The sequence below is a fragment of the Salmo salar genome, chromosome 10 (assembly GCF_965601325.2).
Source record: "Salmo salar chromosome 10, fSalSal1, whole genome shotgun sequence".
Taxonomy (NCBI): Eukaryota; Metazoa; Chordata; class Actinopteri; order Salmoniformes; family Salmonidae; genus Salmo; species Salmo salar.
The window spans coordinates 117,302,922-117,324,185 of NC_138300.1; the positions used below are offsets into that span (position 1 = coordinate 117,302,922).

Below are 21,264 nucleotides of genomic sequence, written 5' to 3' on the forward strand. Positions count from 1 at the left end.
ATTTATATGCGGGAACACGTTTGATTGGAGAACAATCTAATGAGTCAACATGAGGTTCATCTGAAACATTCTTACAAGAGTTTGAAAACAACATGTATTTCGTTTTAAATCAGCAAGGGATTCCTCCATAGCTCTAACATCTGACTGTAGTTTAGACACAGATCATCATTCAGGGCAGTAGCAGACATAATACTATCATCCACATATAGATTAAGTTGACAATTTTGCACAGATTGACCAATGGTATTTATATAAACTCAGCAAAAAAAGAAACGTCCCTTTTTCAGGACCCTGTCTTTCAAAGATATTTTGTAAAAATCCAAATAACTTCACAGATCTTCATTGTAAAGGGTTGAAACACTGTTTCCCATGCTTGTTCAATGAACCATAAACAATTAATGAACATGCACCTGTGGAACGGTCGTTAAGACACTAACAGCTTACAGACGGTAGGCAATTAAGGTCACAGTTCTGAAAACTTAGGACACTAAAGAGGCCTTACACCTGACTCTGAAAAACACCAAAAGAAAGATGCCCAGGGTCCCTGCTCATCTGCGTGAACGTGCCTTAGGCATGCTGCAAGGAGGCATGAGGACTGCAGATGTGGCCAGGGCAATAAATTGCAATGCCCGTACTGTGAGACGCCTAAGACAGCGTCTCAGGGAGACAGGACGGACAGCTGATCGTTCTCGCAGTGGCAGACATTGTGTAACAACACACCTGTGGGACAGGTACAGGATGGCAACAACAACTGCCCGAGTTACACCAGGAACGCACAATCCCTCCATCAGTGCTCAGACTGTCCGCAATAGGCTGAGAGAGGCTGGACTGAGGGCTTGTAGGCCTGTTTTAAGGCAGGTCCTCACCAGACATCCCCAGCAACAACATCTTCCTCCCTCATGTGGTATCCTTCCTTCAGGCTCATCCTGACATGACCCTCTAGCATGACAATGCCACCAGTCATACTGCTTGTTCTGTGCGTGATTTCCTGCAAGACAGGAATGTCAGTGTTCTGCCATGGCCAGTGAAGAGCCCGGATCTCAATCCCATTGAGCACGTCTGGGACCTGTTGGATCGGAGGGTGAGGGCTAGGGCCATTCCCCCCAGAAATGTCCGGGAACTTGCAGGTGTCTTGGTGGAAGAGTGGGGTAACATCTCACAGCAAGAATATTTACACATGTTAAGTTTGCTGAAAATAAGCGCAGTTGACAGTGAGAGGATGTTTCTTTTTTTGCTGAGTTTAAATAGTGAAGAGAACAGGTCCCAAAATCGACACCTGTGGTTCACCTTTATGTACTTCAATAAATTCAGACTTAACCCCATCAATCACGAGTTCTGTCACTATAAGATAATCATAAAACCATAAACAGGCGTCAGAGCTCAGGCCTTTTGAGGACAACTTATTCAATAAAACGGCATGATCAACAGTATCAAAAGCTTTTGACAGGTCCACAAACAAAGCAGAACATGTCATTTGAGTGTCTAAAGCATTGACAAGATCATTAACTACTAAAGTTGTAGCTGTAATAGTGCTGTGCCCATGACTAAACCCTGATTGGTTTACATTCTAAATACAAAAAAAAGCAAAGTTGTACATTTACCAAGGATTCAAGAATCTTAGCTAGACAAGGAAGCCTTGAAATGGGGCGATAATGATTAAGATGACCCCTATCCCCTCTCTTATGGAGCGGCAGCACAATAACTGATTTTCATCATTTAGGAACATTTCCTGATAACAATGTTAAATAAAAAATGTGGAGATTTTTGACATTATTAACCTCAATGACACACCACCCTACTGCTTAAAGCCAGAACTGCAGTCACACACAACTGTCTGACAGATAACTCTTCTTTATGCTTATGACACGTCGTAGAAAAGATATGCCTCGTCCAATCTATTTACTGTCGTCGACTGTTCCATCATTGTCAAGCCGTACAATATACAGTGTACAAATTCCTATGCGACCAATGATGGTGTATATAAACGCGTACGTCTAGGTCTGTGTATGGGACTAGGTTATAGAGAGGCAAAGCTGATATAGCCTAATGTTTAAGTGCCATCATCTAAACCTGGGTTTCCCAAACTCGGTCCTGGGGCCCCCCCTGGGGGCATGTCTTGGTTTTTGACCTATCACCACACAGCTGTTTCAAATAACCAACTCATCATCAACCTTTGATTATTTGAATCAGCTGTGTAGCGCTGGGGAAAAAACAACTCGTCCCCCCTATTCACCATCATCTATCTAAACAACTCATCCCCCCATTCACCATCATCTATCTAAACAACTCATCCCCCCTATTCACCATCATCTATCTAAACAACTCATCCCCCCATTCACCATCATCTATCTAAACAACTCATCCCCCCCCCATTCACCATCATCTATCTAAACAACTCATCCCCCCCCCATTCACCATCATCTATCTAAACAACTCATCCCCCCATTCACCATCATCTATCTAAACAACTCATCCCCCCCTATTCACCATCATCTATCTAAACAACTCATCCCCCCCCCATTCACCATCATCTATCTAAACAACTCGTCCCCCCATTCACCATCATCTATCTAAACAACTCATCCCCCCCTATTCACCATCATCTATCTAAACAACTCATCCCCCCTATTCACCATCATCTATCTAAACAACTCATCCCCCCCTATTCACCATCATCTATCTAAACAACTAATCCCCCCTATTCACCATTATCTATCTAAACAACTCATCTCCCCTATTCACCATTATCTATCTAAACAACTCATCCCCCCTATTCACCATTATCTATCTAAACAACTAATCCCCCCTATTCACCATTATCTATCTAAACAACTCGTCCCCCCTATTCACCATCATCTATCTAAACAACTCATCTCCCCTATTCACCATCATCTATCTAAACAACTCGTCCCCCCCATTCACCATCATCTATCTAAACAACTCGTCCCCCCCATTCACCATCATCTATCTAAACAACTCATCCCCCCCCCCGTTCACCATCATCTATCTAAACAACTAATCCCCCCTATTCACCATTATCTATCTAAACAACTCATCTCCCCTATTCACCATTATCTATCTAAACAACTCATCCCCCCTATTCACCATCATCCATCTAAACAACTCGTCCCCCCCATTCACCATCATCTATCTAAACAACTCATCCCCCCCATTCACCATCATCTATCTAAACAACTCGTCCCCCCCATTCACCATCATCTATCTAAACAACTCGTCCCCCCTATTCACCATCATCTATCTAAACAACTCGTCCCCCCTATTCACCATCATCTATCTAAACAACTCGTCCCCCCTATTCACCATCATCTATCTAAACAACTCGTCCCCCCTATTCACCATCATCTATCTAAACAACTCATCCCCCCTATTCACCATCATCTATCTAAACAACTCATCCCCCCCTATTCACCATCATCTATCTAAACAACTCATCCCCCCATCCAATATTGACTTCAAAACAAATTAAGAGCTAACGAGTGAGGATATTCACTTGGGCTGAATCCCAGGCATGATTGAGTAGCAATGACACCCCAAGCGTAAACATCAACAGTACATAAGTGTTGAGATGGGAGGGAACAACACAACACATCTAAACCCACCGCAAGATGTGTTCTCAAAATCAATCTAAAAAGGGCGAGGTGCTGCACAGTCAGTTTATTTGAGAGGCGCCATTGAAATGCAATCACAGGTAGCTAGCCCTAGAGGTTTGATACTATGCCCAAACGGTGCAAAGAAATCAAATCACTAATGCGATTATTGCGTTGAAACAAGTCCACCAGTCGATTCAGTTTACATCTCAGAGGAGGATGCATTCCCTCAGATCAGTAATTTCATTACTACCTCTACACTGAGCGCAAACAGCCTCTACAGTCGGCCTAACTATGTTTACACACAGGGGGGCAAAGACCTTTACACACACACACACACACACACACACACACACACACACACACATACACACACACACACACACACACACACACACACACACACACACACACACACACACACACACACACACACACACACACACACACACACACACACACACACACACACACACACACACACACACACACCCTTTAGTACCTTCATATACTTGTCATTACGATCTGTGCCAGGCATCTAGGCTGCACCCATAGCAACATAATTACTAGATTGGGCATGGACAGTAATTTTATTTATATGACGGAACCACCTGGCATTAACGTCTGGCATGTCTGTAAATATTATCTTAATGAGTGTGATTACATCTAAACCCAATTACTGAGGGCTGTAACTGTAGCACAGTAACTTGTGTATGTGAAGCAATCTAGCTGTAGCCTATGGGCCAGGTATGTAGCTGTTTCTCACTATATGGAACGATTACTGTATATAAGACAGTATGGTGTCATTTCCTGTAGCCGTTTCTCACTATATGGAACGATTACTGTATATAAGACATTATGGTGTCATTTCCTGTAGCCGTTTCTCACTATATGGGACGATTACTGTATATAAGACATTATGGTGTCATTTCCTGTAGCCGTTTCTCACTATATGGAACGATTACTGTATATAAGACATTATGGCGGTGGGGTGGTTGTGGGGCCTTCCCTGTGCCTCCATGCATGTAAGCAGCAAGAATCGAGGACAGAGCGGTCTGTGGCCGCCCGGTGTTTATGCTCTAGGGATGGGGGGGGGGAGGGAATGTGATCCATCACCGGGTAGCAGCTGTCTCGGTTACCCAGGTGTCTAAGCACAGCCTTGCAGTCATCTCACCTTCTCCTTTGGGTCGCATACGTGGCGCAGCTGGGTAGGGAAAACGGCTTCGAATTACCTTCAAACTTGCACTCACCAGCTGGTGTTTCCTCAGGTGTGTCTGTAGTTAGTAGTATGAATATATACACTCAGTCTGAATCCTCCATAAGATCACTGGAAGCCCAGTAAATTGAACCACCAGGGTAAGTGTAGGCAATCATCATGTATTTACATAGCAGTGAAATACAGAGTATAGAAAACATTAGGAACACCTGTACTTTCCGTGACAGCTTTTACCTGGTCAGTCTATGATCCCTTATTGATGTCACCTGTTAAATTCAGTTCAATCAGTTTAGATGAAGGGGAGGAGACAGGTTAAAGAAGGATTTTTAAGCCTGGAGACAATTGAGTTTAAGTGTCAAGAACTGCAATGCTGCTGGATTTTTCACACTCAACAGTTTCCTGTGTGTATCAAGAATGGTCCACCACCCAAAGGACATCCAACCAACTTGACACAACTGAGGGAAGCATTGGAGTCAACATGGGCCAGCATCCCTGTGGAATACTTGACACCTTGTAGAGTCCATGCCCGGAGGAATTGAGTCTGTTCTGAGGGCAAAAAAAGGGTGTAACTCAATATTAGGAAGGTGTTCCTAGTGTTTTGTACACTCAGTGTCTAAGTGGTGCCGTGCGCATGTGCTATATCACCCATGTATAAACATGATTTAAAAAACATCCAAGGACGTACACTTCATTCTTTAATGAACAAGTTGTCTGTTAATGGGGGGAAAAAAACAGCAGTACTCAGATAATGATATAATACCCATAATAAACGAGGCAAGAAGTGTCAAAAGTGTTTCAGTGATGCATTTTAATTACACAATATACATGTTAACACACTGCTTACATCGGATCAATAGGAGAATGGTATTTTTTATTTTATTTTTTTAAATCAAGTCAATATCTGTGTCCATCTTGCCTTCGGTCGCTCAGGACTGATGAAGACATCATCATCATCCTGACTACAGTCACCAACCTGGGACCCTATTTAAAACATCTCAGACTAGTATTACTGCCCTACCAAGCAAAAAGGCAGTAACTACTCATAGCGTTAAACTGAGAAAAATTGCTTTTATTTACCTTAGTTTCACAGTAACTTTATGACCCCCATTTTCTCCAAAACAAAGGCAGGATACTTGTCCACATGATTAAGCACGTATTTAATGTAGCAAAAATGACTAACTAATTTGCGACCAAATGAGCAGTTACTGCCTTTTTGCTTGGTAGGGTACTTTAGACGACTGATCAGCATTTGCCTTTTTGACCGTAATGAATTAGATTATGTGGAGAGAGGACCTGATCCTAGACCAGCACTCCTAATCTGAGATGCTTGATGAATACAGGACTCAGGTTTGACAGTTGAAATGAGTCTAAGTTGTGTCATTATCATTCACTTGCCACAGCACTACTGTAACAGTGCCTGAGCAACAGTAGCAGTAAGCAGCATATAACAGAACACAGTCCCTCTGCTACACCGGCATGATCCAAACTAACATTAATAATGCTACAACATGGCAGACGATAGCATAGCACAGGGGAAACAGCACTTCAGGGTAGCTAGGATGGAGATAAAACAGACCTGGGTTCAAATACTATTGGAAATCTTTCAAATACTTTGAGCATTTGCTTTAGCCTTCCTGGAGTGCGGGGTTTGCCATTTTGGGACTATCCTATTGCGCCATGCAAGCTCAATCAAGCACAGCTTAAAAAAAAAAGCGTTATAAAAAGGTTGTGTGTAACTTCAGCCAGTAGTTTTGAAAGTAGCGCTCGCTTGTACAACAACGGCACCCATTTCGTAAAATATGTAACGAAAGCCAATTCGTAAAATATGTCCTGAATTTGTATGCACTGAAGATCCCGTTCAATTTCTTTAAGTGTTTTAAATAGTACTTGAACCCATGTCTGGAAAACGGCAAAATTGGAGATAAGTGTTGATAACCTGTTATTAGTGGATGCATAACATCAGCATCGCTCACGCAAATAAATTATAGAAGGATTAAAAATTACTCTAAGCAAAAAATAAAATAACAAAACCGGCATGGATTTAAATCTAAATAATACAGCGTCAAATGACTTCATTCAGGAGCATTTTAAATCTTAATGCATTTAAAACTATATCTACAATTTCACAATAGTAATACAACAGTCAAGTCATTGTTCTGTAATGCTTTCTTAAAACCAAACAAGAGAGGAGAGAACATTTTGCAGCGTATAGGCTACATAACTATAGATCCTGATTAGGACTCTTTGTGATTTAAAGCAGCCATATGTGCGAACTAGCCAGGTCAGTGGCTAACATCTTCCTCTAAATACCATGGTACATTTTTAGAAACCATTTATACAGTATATGTCAAAAAAGTTGCACCCTGATGTATGTACCAATATCACCGTCAACATGAAAACAATCAAATAAAGGACCACTAGCTGCGTCGGTGTTAAAAAGTACAATAAACAGAAATGTCAAGTGACCAGCCATTATTCTTTCTGAGGCATACATTCAAGTAAAACCTTGATATCCAACCGTTGGACATGACAAGACAGTCATTTCCCCCCCCAGAAATGGTATATGTTTGTTTATGGTCCTAACCTTTAAAATTAAGTTATTGGTGGCAGGTTCGGTTCAAGTCAAAGTTAAAACAAACTAAGAACTATTTAAATCCAAAATATATCCCAGATTATTTTGGATAGATAGATAGATAGATATATCTATCTATCTCTTATACAGTGCCAGGATATAAATGTGATCTTTTTAAAGGTGAAAAAGTGCTTCATTGGAGAACAGTCAGTCCACAGAAGAGGAAACCGTTTGTGTTCCAAATAGCACCCCATCTCCTATATAACGCACTACTTCTAACCAGAGCCCTATATAGATCTATTAGTGGGGTATTGGGAAGTTATCTACTCTGGCTTACAGAGTATGATGATAAGAAACATGATGTTGATGTTGCCAGACTTTTCCCCCTCCAAGTGCTGCCAGAGCATGCAAACAGTCACCGTCAAATGGGTGCAGTAAAAACACAACAGTAAACGTATTCTACCAATCTAAAATACACCGTCTACAACCACAGAGACTAACATATGTATGGATTCAGTGTTAGGAGAGAGTCCAGTTTTAGGTGAAGTTAGTGTTGTGTGGTGGTGAAGCCTGGGACCTACTCCCCTACAGCTTGGAGTTGAAGATGGGAATACCATCGTACATGTCATGTTTGAGCTTGGCCCACTCCGTCAGCCTCTGGACGGTGGTCTTGTCCCTGGTGAGTATCCGGGCAGCTTTCTGCAGCTTCTCCTGGTTCCGGTCCAGATAGCGCAGGCCCTCGGCCTGTAGCAGGTTCAGCTTCTCACCACGGCTCTCATCCAGGGCGATGTCCTCGTTCATATAAGGGTTGAAGCGGAAGTACGAGTCAGGTGGAAGGAGGGCATCGAGCATGATGTGGACTTCTGATTGGGAGAATAGGGAGGGGGTGTGAAGGTTACACTAAAAACACGAACAGGTTCAAATGGAAAATTCATCACCGTTGAATAACTATTTCTTAAAAATGCCAAATATCTTCCTCCAAGGGACATTTATATAGATTAAGTCCCAAAAACGTAAAGATAATTTGAGGGCCACAATGGAATATCCCAAGACACACAGTATACACACAGAAATAAACATGTGTAAACAGTCTAGATGTACCTGAAGGGGCTTGTCCAATAGGAAACAGCAGGTCAGAGACAAGGGAGTGAGGTTGAGGATAGTTCAGGAGCTAAAACACTGGTTCTATTAACACTACTGTCAAACTACACACCTGGAGACTAATTCTCACTATATCTAACGATCACATCAATTCTCACTACTTGTCTCAATAACAACCCATTAACCCTGCAGCAGCTGTTAACCCTGCAGCAGCTGTTAACCCTGCAGCAGCTGTTAACCCTGCAGCAGCTGTTAACCCTGCAGCAGCTGTTAACCCTGCAGCAGCTGTTAACCATAACCACTGACTTAATGGGTTAACAGCTGCTGCAGGGTTAACTATAACCACTGACTTAATGGGTTAACCCTGCAGCAGCTGTTCCCATCAACGTTTCATTCCCACAGAGAAGTGAGTGAGGTGAGTCTCAGTTTAGGAGACATGTGCCATTATAGTACATAATGGATTGAGTTTGACTCTGTTCAACACACTTTTCAGATGACATATCTGGAGGCTGTGTGGTGGATTCTGGGTCCCAACCAATGCTCTATATATAACATCATTATCACCACAAATACGCTGTGATGGTGGAGGGATTGTTTTTAGTGTTTCATTTTTCACTGATCTCATTACAAAAACACTCCACCCTAGAGATATAGATCAACTAAAACTGCCCTCTCTGTGTGGTATCAGTGGTGTAGTAGTGGTGAAACAGATGAGTGCTGTGTCTCTCTGTGTGGTATCAGTGGTGTAGTAGTGGTGAAACAGATGAGTGCTGTGTCTCTCTGTGTAGTATCAGTGGTGTAGTAGTAGTGAAACAGATGAGTGCTGTGTCTGTGGTATCAGTGGTGTAGTAGTAGTGAAATAGATGAGTGCTGTCTCTGTGTAGTATCAGTGGTGTAGTAGTAGTGAAACAGATGAGTGCTGTGTCTGTGTAGTATCAGTGGTGTAGTAGTGGTGAAACAGATGAGTGCTGTGTCTGTGTAGTATCAGTGGTGTAGTGGTGGTGAAACAGATGAGTGCTGTGTCTGTGTAGTATCAGTGGTGTAGTGGTGGTGAAACAGATGAGTGCTGTGTGTGTAGTATCAGTGGTGTAGTAGTGAAACAGATGAGTGCTGTGTCTGTGTAGTATCAGTGGTGTAGTAGTGAAACAGATGAGTGCTGTCTCTGTGTAGTATCAGTGGTGTAGTGGTGGTGAAACAGATGAGTGCTGTGTCTGTGTAGTATCAGTGGTGGTCAAACAGATGAGTGCTGTGTCTGTGTAGTATCAGTGGTGTAGTGGTGGTGAAACAGATGAGTGATGTGTCTCTCTGTGTGGTGCTCCTGTAGTTTGGGATGAATCTTTCCCACTACAGCCATCTCCCCTTTCAGAGGGGTTATTTATAACCAGCAGATTAAAACCCTGTTTTCCTCTTCATAAACACTCTCCCCTAGCACCACGGCACTCACTGAGACCACCTCACCCCTCTCAGACTGTGTAGCTTTAAGGCTGTTGATGTGAAGTGTTTTACTGGGCTCCCGAGTGGCGCAGTGGTCTAAGGCACTGCATCTCAGTTCAAGAGGTGTCACTACAGTCCCTGGTTCAAATCCAGGCTGTATCACATCCGGTCGTGATTGGGAGTCCCACGGCCCAGCGTCGTCCGGGTTTGACCGTCATTGTAAATAAGAATTTGTTCTTAACTGACTTGCCTGGTTAAATAAATGTACTCTAACCACAGACTGCATTCATCTCATCCTTACTGGGAAAATGTGGTGAGAATCAAAGTGGCCATTAGAACATAGTTACACTGCTACTGTTATTTTATAGCTGCTTACTTGTTACTTTTATTTCTTATTCGTATTTTACATTTTTAAACTGCATTGTTTGTTAGGGGTTCGTAAGTAAGCATTTCACTGTAAGATCTACACCGGTTGTATTCGGTGCATGTGACTAATAGAATTTGTATTGCTGAAGTGATGCAGAGATGTATATAAGAGGGTACATGGACCCACCCAGACGTACCCTCTGTGTCGGTGGCAGAACTGATGACGTTGGTGAGCTTGGTCTTGAGGCTGGTGTACGTGGTGTTGTTTTTGCCAGCCGTCTCCACGCGGCCCGTACCCAGTGACACCACACACTGGACAGGCGTATTGGGCCACAGACATTTACACTCATGGATGGCCAACGCTGTGGGGTTGTTGATGAGTAGACCTCCATCCTGGAGACAGAGAGAGAACAAACTATTATGATCCTGCTATTGCTATGCCCATCTGGGGCTCCTGAGTGGCACAGCGGTCTAAGGCCCTGCATCTCAGTGCTTGAGGCGTCACTACAGACACCCTGGTTCGAATCCTGGCTGTATCACAACCGGCCGTGATTGGGAGTTAGGACGGCACACAATTGGCCCAGCGTCGTCTGGGTTTGGCCGGTGTAGGCCGTCATTGTAAATAAGAATTTGTTCTTAACTGACTTGCCTAGTTAAAAAGTTACAAAAATGAAACATTTAAATAAACACATCATTTAATAGCTATTGACACACTAAGTTAATTTAAAAGATTCATGCTGTTGCAGTTTGGAAAGTAGGAAAAGCCAAAACGTCAGTTGTTAAATAATTTATGAACATCTGTGGAAAGGAAGGTAACAGAACAGATCAATGGTGTAGTTTCACGCGTACAGGACCCGCGCGTACAGGACCCGCGCGTACAGGACCCGCGCGTACAGGACCCGGAAACACAGCTGTAGCTTTTCTCTTCCTTTCTGACTGGTTTTGATATCAAACAGCCACCCAGGAGCAAGGTGGTGTCCACCCAGGAGCAATGGGAGTGTATGGTCTGAGGGGGGTGTTGAATATGCATGAGGCTGGGGGTGAAGGGGGGCTGGGGGCCTCGGGTTGGCTACAGGATCAAACACCAAGGGGCCAGCCCTCATTAGGAAGGCCAGGCTGGGGGGGAGCTCTGGGGCCCGGAGTGTCTAGCTAGAAACTCTCTGGGGGAAGATTTTAGGGTGTGTGTGTGTGTGTGCACGCGTGAATACTTTTTGAAGGCAGAGCAAGTCTCAACTAGAAGATTAATAAGGTTATTCCTACAAAGAAGATTACTTCAACAATAAGGCAACCCTTCCTGGACTATAGTACCAGTCTAAAGTTTGGACACACCTACCCATTCAAGGGTTTTTACTATTTTCTACATTGTAGAATAATAGTGAAGACATCAAAACTATTAACACATATGGAATCATGTAGTATGCAAAAGTGTTAAACAAATATATTTTAGGTTCTTCAAAGTAGCCACCCTTTGCCTTGATGACAGCTTTGAACACTCTTGGCACTCTTTCAACCAGCTTCACCTGGAATGCTTTTCCAACAGTCTTGGAGGAGCTCCCACATATGCTGAGCACTTGTTGGCTGCTTTTCCTTCACTCTGCGGTCGAAGTCATCCCAAACCATCTCAATTGGGTTGAGGTCAGGTGATTGTGGAGGCCAGGTCATCTGATGCAGCACTCCATCACTCTCCTTCTTGTTTAGGTATCCCTTACACAGCCTGGAGGTGTGTTGGGTCATTGTCCTGTTGAAAAACAAATGATAGTGGGACTGTGCAAACCAGATGGGATGGCTTATCGCTGCAGAATGCTGTGGTAGCCATGCTGGTTAAGTGTGCCTTGAATTCTAAATAAATAACCGACAGTGTCACCAGCAAAACACACCATCACACCTCCTCCATGCTTCACGGTGGGAACCACACGAGCAGAGATCATTTGTTCACCCACACTGCGTCTCACAAAGACAAGTGGTTGGAACCAAAAATCTTACATTTTGACTCATCAGATCAAAAGGACAGATTTCCACCAGTCTAATGTCCATTGCTCGTGTTTCTTGGCCCAAGCAAGTTTCTTCTTATTATTGGTGTCCTTTAGTAGTGGTTTCTTTGCAGCAATTCAACCATGAAGGCCTGATTCACACAGTCTCCTCTGAACAGTTGATGTTGAGATGTGTCTGTTACTTGAACTCTGAAGCATTTATTTGGGCTGCAATTTCTGAGGCTGGTAACTCTAATGAACTTATCCTTTGCAGCAGAGGTAACTCTGGGTCTTCCTTTCCTGTGGCGGTCCTCATGAAAACCAGCGATTGATGGTTTTTGCGACTGCACTTGAAGACATTTTCAAAGTTCTTGAAATGTTCTGCATTGACTGGCCTTCATATCTTAAAGTAATGGACTGTCGTTTCTCTTTGATTATTTGAGCTGTTCTTGCCATAATACAGACTAGGTATTTTACCAAATAGGGCCATCTTCTGTATTCCACTGCTACCTTGTTACAACAAAACTGAATGGCTCAAATGCATTTAGGAAAGAAATTCCAAAAATTAACTTAACATGTCACACCTGTCAATTGAAATGCATTCCAGATGACTACCTAATGAAGCTGGTTGAGAGAATGCCAAGAGTGTGCCGAACTCAAAGCAAAAGGGCAGCTACTTTGAAGGATCTCAAATATAAAATATTATTATTAATTAAAAATGTTTTTACACAGGATTCCATATGTTTTATTTCATAGTTTTGATGTCTTCACTATTATTCTACAACGTAGAAAACAGTAAAAATGAAAAACCCTTGAATGAGTAGGTGTGTCCAAACTTTTAACTGGTACTGTATACGGAAACACTTCCATTGGGGTTGGTGGATGTGGGCTTGTAGATCGGTGCGTGTGCAGGAAATCATGCTGCAGCCAGAAGCACTAGACAAAGTCGATTGACCGCCCGGACAAAACAACTCAGTGCTTTTATCATCACTCGACCCACTGAGTGACTCCATTTTCATGAATTATGGCGGTGGCTAAGATGTGCCGTGGCAGCTTCTTTTCCTTGATAGCTGGAGTGGCCAGATTTCAAATAGCACCGAGCACAATGCCTTCCACTCATAACCAGTGTGACACAGTCTCCCAGTGAGCCGAGAGTAGAATCATTCTGAATGCTAAAACTCGTCTCAATGACTCGGCACCTGTTAGGGGCATTTATAGACAAGAGTTGGCTCATTGAAGCCAGTCTACCTGCTGCCCACGTGTGGCTCAGTTGGTAGAGCATGGTGTTTGCAACGCCAGGGTTGTGGGTTCGATTCCCACGGGAGACCAGTACGGGGAAGAAGAAAAAAAAAAATGTATGAAATGTATGCATTCACTACTGTAAGTCGCTCTGGATAAGAGCGTCTGCTAAATGACTAAAATGTAAACGTAAACAGAACCAGGCAGACTGGCAGGTAGGAGCGTTGGGCCAGTAGCCAAAAGGTTGCTGGATCGAATCCTAGAGCTAACAAGGTAAAAATCTGTCGTTCTGACCCTGAGCAAGGCCGTTAACCCACTGTTCCCTGAAGACATGGATGTCAATTATGGTGTCAGACTTCGGATGCCATTGTATGCGTGGGGTCTTTTCAGCTGTACACTCACAGTTTCTCTTTCCCAACTGATGCCAGTGCCACACCGAAGCGCTGCTTGAGGTCTTTTGGGGGGGAACTTTTCATCTGAGAACCATACTGGTATGGCTTATACACTTGGACCATTGCCATGTTCTCACAGAAAGGGTCTCTTCAGACCGGGGATATAATTTGGACGGGAGGGTTAAAGTTAGAAACAATTATTTACTTAGGGGCCAAACTGTGGCAAATGAGCTGGGCACACAGAAAGAGGCAACAGAAGCTGCCTGTCAAACTCAGCATGACGCAAGTCAGGGGTCACTTCCCTTCAGAGGGATTTAGAGCTGTAATGCAAGTCTCATTTTAATACCTCTATCCCGTAGCCAATGGCTGTATAGAAAGCAGCTCTTCCCACAGGTCAAAATGTCCTCCTTTGGGTGAAGGGTACAGCCCCTCTCTATTGAGGTGATTTGACAGAGTGTAACCCCGGTGCCAAAGGCTAAACTGCAATTGAAATATTGAAAAGGTTCAGGACGGCAGCTTAGCACCCCTTCAAAGTAGAACCCCCAGATTCAAAGGCAGAACAAGACAGAAAGGTGGAGCACGATGCAGAACTGCAAGCCAAAACATACTTACACTACATGCCCAAAAGTATGTGGACACCTGCTCAAACATCTCATTCCAAAATCATGGGCATTAATATGCAGTTGGTCCCCTTTGCTGCTATAACAGCCTCCACTCTTCTGGGAAGGATTTCCACTAGATGTTGGAACATTGCTGCAGGGACTTGCTTCCATTCAGCCACTGATGTTGGGCGATTAGGCCTGGCTCACAGTCGGCGTTGAAATTCATCCCAAAGGTGTTTGATGGGGTTGAGGTCGGGTTTTTTGCAGGCCAGTCAAGTTCTTCCACACTGATCGAGAGAAACCATTTCTGTATGGACCTCGCTTTGTGCACGGGGGCATTGTCATGCTGAAACAGGAAAAGGCCTTCCTCAAACTGTTGCCACACATTTGGAAGCACAGAGTCATCTAGAATGTATGCGGTAGCATTTAGATTTCGCTTCACTGGAACTAAGGAGCCTAGCCCAAACCAAACTGTACAGTTGGCACTATGCATTGGGGAAGGTAGCATTCTCCTGGCATCCGCCAAACCCAGACTAGTCAGTCGAACTGCCAGATGGTGAAGCGTGATTCATCACTTCAGAGAACGCGTTTCCACTGCTCCAGAGTCCAATGGCGGCGAGCTTTACACCACTCCAGCCGATGCTTGGCATTGCACATGTTGATCTTAGGCTTGTGTGCGGCTGCTTGACCATGGAAACCCATTTCATTAAGCTCCCAACAAACTGTTAATGTGCTGATGTTGCTTCCAGAGGCAGCTTGGAACTCGGTAGTGAGTGTTTCACCGAGGACAGACACACTACAGCACTCGGCGGTGCCGTTCTGTGATCTTGTGTGGCCTACCACTTCGTGGCTGAGCCATTGTTGCTCCTAGATGTTTCCACTTCACATGACGGTGCTAATGTTTGTCTATGCAGATTGCATGGCTGTGTGCGCGATTTTATACACCTGTCAGCAACGGGTGTGGCTGAAATAGCCGAATCCAATCATTTGAATTCAATAATAAACATTATTTTGTATATATAGTGTAATATGTATGCTGGTCTGGTGTTAAAAGATGGATCTTGTTGTTCCCTCTCCTTCAGGCACTAATGGTTGATACACAAATCAGACTTGTTTTAGTCAGGCCACAAGATTCTTACTAGCTAATAAGGCTCTGCCTGCACCTGTGGGAGCATGTTTGACTGCTAAGATATTGGCGAATTAAACGGAATTATTGTGTAAAAGAAGTAGCAGAACACGTTCCATTAAGAGCATATATACGAGAAGGGATGAAAGGATAAAAATAAAAAAATAAATAGCTACAATTTAAGGGACGGTTAGTTCCTACTTCAAATTAATTCTGCTGCCATTACTGCCAAGACTTGTTGGCTTATCTGCATTGTTCCACTAAGCCGTTTTTAGGGGGTGTGATTTAGATAGAACCCCATTCCCATCTAGCGTTGTGATCAGTAAAAAAGTAATTTAACGCATCAGCGTTTGTCAGCTCCTATTAGCAACTTCCTCCTCAGAATATATATCTCCCTCTCCCTCCCTCTCTCCGATGCGCCAATGGGTGAGGGCCAAGATGAGTGGTCACAACACATGGGACACTCCGGTCCAAAGAGCTAGGTCCAGTACATGTGTTCATGCTGCATTCACTCTCTTTTCACCTCCAGTCAGCTGTTCTGGTCATTAGGAGCTGCTCTCAGAACGTCTGGCTGCGTCCCATAGGGCACTCTATTCCCTATATAGTGCCCCACTTTTGACAAGGCTTGGCCAAGGGGCCGAAGGGGCTTTAGGCCGAGCTGGAGCCCAGTGCTGCTGCCTTGATTTACCCATAAGGCCTATGGCACTGGAGCTTAAACACGGTTTAATTGGGGAGAGGTTACATAAATCATTACGGACCATCTGATGGATGCTACCCAGTGTGTTACAACAGCAGCCCTGTTTTCAGGAGCCGATCCTTCAGCCTCCACGGTCATATTCAGCTAGGCCCTCAGATATACTGAATAAGATCTTCCTGTTCAACTCAGGATGTTAAGCTCAAACAGGTACAAAATCATGTTTACTACGCAATCAAGTGAATTAATCTGTCTGTTCTATTGATTCATTGTCCAGATAAAACCAACTCTTAACTATGTAATCACGTGTATATTGAACAAGGTTCGCTAAATCAAGGGTGTTTGTTAAAGCAGATACACAACCTTAAATAATATCTATCCATCTGATCAAGTGAATAAAATCGGGCTGTTCAATGAATCAATTGTCCAGATAACAACTATTCCACAGTCCCTTTCACCAACGAGGATGAGACAAACATACAATGGCGTTAGTGTGATGTCACCACCATCATCTAGGAATGAGTGGCCAAGTCAAACCAAAAGGTCTCCATGCCTCATTATGTAATTACACAGCCTGGTTCTCCTATTTGACCTTTGACCTGAGAGGACAGAAGGGTCAGAATGAGGTCCAAGCCGTCATCCTACGAAGAAAATGGAGAGGGATGAAGTATTCATCTGTGAAAGACGGAGACACGGAGCGACAAATACGCCCTCAGGTTAGGAAAAGCAATTTAGTCGCTCTCTCTCTCTCTCCCACCCACCCACCCACCCGAGAGCACGGAATTATCCGCTCTTCCTGCTGTGACCCCTGACATGTGACAGCACCCTCTTAGGCAATAGGTCATATTTGGCTACCTCATATGGCACATTTTCACAGTCCATCATAATAAATAAAGCAAACTGATTTCCCAAGTCCATTAATCAGAAATGTCCCAGGGATAGATCAGTGGAAGTATGTGACTGAACTCACATATAAATGGTTTAATACGTGATTGACGGACAGCCCGCTTTACAACAGTGGGCTTTGACGCAGAGATTTCTATGACAACATCTAATTTGAGCCACTCCAGAGAGATGGCTGGTGCAGAGGCAGTACTGTGAGGGATAAGGGGGTTAGAGAGAGAGATGGTGCAGAGACAGTACTGTGAGGGATAAGGGGGTTAGTGATAGAGAGAGATGGTGCAGAGGCAGTACTGTGAGGGATAAGGGAGTTATGGGATAGAGAGAGATGGTGCAGAGGCAGTAATGTGAGGGATAAGGGGGTTAGGGATAGAGAGAGATGGTGCAGAGGCAGTACTGTGAGGGATAAGGGGGTTAGTGATAGAGAGAGATGGTGCAGAGGCAGTACTGTGAGGGATAAGGGGGTTAGAGAGAGAGATGGTGCAGAGACAGTACTGTGAGGGATAAGGGGGTTAGGGATAGAGAGATGGTGCAGAGGCAGTACTGTGAGGGATAAGGGGGTTAGGGATAGAGAGAGATGGTGCAGAGGCAGTACTGTGAGGGATAAGGGGGTTAGAGAGAGAGATGGTGCAGAGACAGTACTGTGAGGGATAAGGGAGTTATGGGATAGAGAGAGATGGTGCAGAGGCAGTAATGTGAGGGATAAGGGGGTTAGGGATAGAGAGAGATGGTGCAGAGGCAGTACTGTGAGGGATAAGGGGGTTAGAGAGAGCGATGGTGCAGAGACAGTACTGTGAGGGATAAGGGGGTTAGTGATAGAGAGAGATGGTGCAGAGGCAGTACTGTGAGGGATAAGGGGGTTAGGGATAGAGAGAGAGATGGTGCAGGGAGGCTGTACTGTGAGGGATAAGGGGGTTAGGGATAGAGATGGTGCAGAGGCAGTACTGTGAGGGATAAGGGGGTTAGGGATAGAGAGATGGTGCAGAGGCAGTACTGTGAGGGATAAGGGGGTTAGAGAGAGAGATGGTGCAGAGGCAGTACTGTGAGGGATAAGGGGGTTAGAGAGAGCGATGGTGCAGAGACAGTACTGTGAGGGATAAGGGGGTTAGAGAGAGAGATGGTGCAGAGACAGTACTGTGAGGGATAAGGGGGTTAGAGAGAGAGATGGTGCAGAGACAGTACTGTGAGGGATAAGGGGGTTAGAGAGAGAGAGATGGTGCAGAGGCAGTACTGTGAGGGATAAGGGGGTTAGGGATAGAGATGCAGGGAGGCAGTACTGTGAGGGATAAGGGGGTTAGGGATAGAGATGCAGGGAGGCAGTACTGTGAGGGATAAGGGGGTTAGGGATAGAGAGAGAGATGGTGCAGAGGCAGTACTGTGAGGGATAAGGGGGTTAGGGATAGAGAGAGATGGTGCAGAGGCAGTACTGTGAGGGATAAGGGGGTTAGGGAGAGAGAGAGATGGTGCAGAGGCAGTACTGTGAGGGATAAGGGGGTTAGGGATAGAGAGATGGTGCAGAGACAGTACTGTGAGGGATAGGGGGTTAGGGATAGAGAGATGGTGCAGAGGCAGTACTGTGAGGGATAAGGGGGTTAGAGAGAGAGATGGTGCAGAGGCAGTACTGTGAGGGATAAGGGGGTTAGAGAGAGAGATGGTGCAGAGACAGTACTGTGAGGGATAAGGGGGTTAGAGAGAGAGAGATGGTGCAGAGGCAGTACTGTGAGGGATAAGGGGGTTAGGGATAGAGATGCAGGGAGGCAGTACTGTGAGGGATAAGGGGGTTAGGGATAGAGATGCAGGGAGGCAGTACTGTGAGGGATAAGGGGGTTAGGGATAGAGAGAGAGATGGTGCAGAGGCAGTACTGTGAGGGATAAGGGGGTTAGGGATAGAGAGAGATGGTGCAGAGGCAGTACTGTGAGGGATAAGGGGGTTAGGGATAGAGAGAGATGGTGCAGAGGCAGTACTGTGAGGGATAAGGGGGTTAGGGAGAGAGAGAGATGGTGCAGAGGCAGTACTGTGAGGGATAAGGGGGTTAGGGATAGAGAGATGGTGCAGAGACAGTACTGTGAGGGATAGGGGGTTAGGGATAGAGAGATGGTGCAGAGGCAGTACTGTGAGGGATAAGGGGGTTAGGGATAGAGAGATGGTGCAGAGGCAGTACTGTGAGGGATAAGGGGGTTAGGGATAGAGAGATGGTGCAGAGACAGTACTGTGAGGGATACGGGGGTTAGGGATAGAGAGATGGTGCAGAGACAGTACTGTGAGGGATAAGGGGTTAGGGATAGAGAGATGGTGCAGAGACAGTACTGTGAGGGATAGGGGGTTAGGGAGAGAGAGATGGTGCAGAGGCAGTACTGTGAGGGATAAGGGGGTTAGGGATAGAGAGTGATGGAGGGAGGCAGTACTGTGAGGGATAAGGGGGTTAGGGATAGAGAGATGGTGCAGAGGCAGTACTGTGAGGGATAAGGGGGTTAGGGATAGAGAGATGGTGCAGAGGCAGTACTGTGAGGGATAAGGGGGTTAGGGATAGAGAGATGGTGCAGAGACAGTACTGTGAGGGATAGGGGGTTAGGGATAGAGAGATGGTGCAGAGGCAGTACTGTGAGGGATAAGGGGGTTAGGGATAGAGAGATGGTGCAGAGGCAGTACTGTGAGGGATAAGGGGGTTAGGGATAGAGAGATGGTGCAGAGACAGTACTGTGAGGGATACGGGGGTTAGGGATAGAGAGATGGTGCAGAGACAGTACTGTGAGGGATAAGGGGGTTAGGGATAGAGAGATGGTGCAGAGGCAGTACTGTGAGGGATAAGGGGGTTAGGGATAGAGAGATGGTGCAGAGGCAGTACTGTGAGGGATAAGGGGGTTAGGGATAGAGAGATGGTGCAGAGACAGTACTGTGAGGGATAGGGGGTTAGGGATAGAGAGATGGTGCAGAGGCAGTACTGTGAGGGATAAGGGGGTTAGGGATAGAGAGATGGTGCAGAGGCAGTACTGTGAGGGATAAGGGGGTTAGGGATAGAGAGATGGTGCAGAGACAGTACTGTGAGGGATACGGGGGTTAGGGATAGAGAGATGGTGCAGAGACAGTACTGTGAGGGATAAGGGGTTAGGGATAGAGAGATGGTGCAGAGACAGTACTGTGAGGGATAGGGGGTTAGGGAGAGAGAGAGATGGTGCAGAGGCAGTACTGTGAGGGATAAGGGGGTTAGGGATAGAGAGTGATGGAGGGAGGCAGTACTGTGAGGGATAAGGGGGTTAGGGATAGAGAGTGATGGAGGGAGGCAGTACTGTGAGGGATAAGGGGGTTAGGGATAGAGAGAGAGATGGAGGGAGACAGTACTGTGAGGGATAAGGGGGTTAGGGATAGAGAGTGATGGAGGGAGGCAGTACTGTGAGGGATAAGGGGGTTAGGGATAGAGAGTGATGGAGGGAGGCAGTACTGTGAGGGATAAGGGGGTTAGGGATAGAGAGTGATGGAGGGAGGCAGTACTGTGAGGGATAAGGGGGTTAGGGATAGAGAGAGAGATGGAGGGAGACAGTACTGTGAGGGATAAGGGGGTTAGGGATAGAGAGTGATGGAGGGAGGCAGTACTGTGAGGGATAAGGGGGTTAGGGATAGAGAGTGATGGAGGGAGGCAGTACTGTGAGGGATAAGGGGGTTAGGGATAGAGAGAGATGGTGCAGAGGCAGTAGTGTGAGGGATAAGGGGGTTAGGGATAGAGAGAGATGGTGCAGAGGCAGTACTGTGAGGGATAAGGGGGTTAGGGATAGAGAGATGGTGCAGAGGCAGTACTGTGAGGGATAAGGGGGTTAGAGAGAGAGATGGTGCAGAGGCAGTACTGTGAGGGATAAGGGGGTTAGAGAGAGCGATGGTGCAGAGACAGTACTGTGAGGGATAAGGGGGTTAGAGATAGAGAGTGATGGAGGGAGGCAGGTTCTCACACAGCAGTCAGTCAATGTATATCAGTGGACTGGCCGAATGCCTAAAGAAGTGTGCTAGCACAACCAAGAGGGTGACGTAGTGTGTGTGTGTGTGTGTGTGTA

The 21,264-nt window shown here is 45.3% G+C and overlaps 1 protein-coding gene across 1 annotated transcript in view; it reads right to left on the reverse strand.

The window, feature by feature from the left end:
• Window positions 1-5,617: 5,617 nt before the first annotated feature.
• The window catches only part of LOC106561642 (calcium-independent phospholipase A2-gamma), a 34,334-nt gene continuing 18,687 nt past the window's right edge, over window positions 5,618-21,264 (reverse strand). The window contains exons 9-10 of the mRNA XM_014125791.3: window positions 10,495-10,690; window positions 5,618-8,259 (exon numbers count right to left, since the gene is read on the reverse strand). Coding sequence (XP_013981266.3) covers window positions 7,982-8,259; window positions 10,495-10,690 — 474 coding nt within the window. The 3' untranslated portion in view covers window positions 5,618-7,981. The remainder of the gene's footprint in view (window positions 8,260-10,494; window positions 10,691-21,264) is intronic.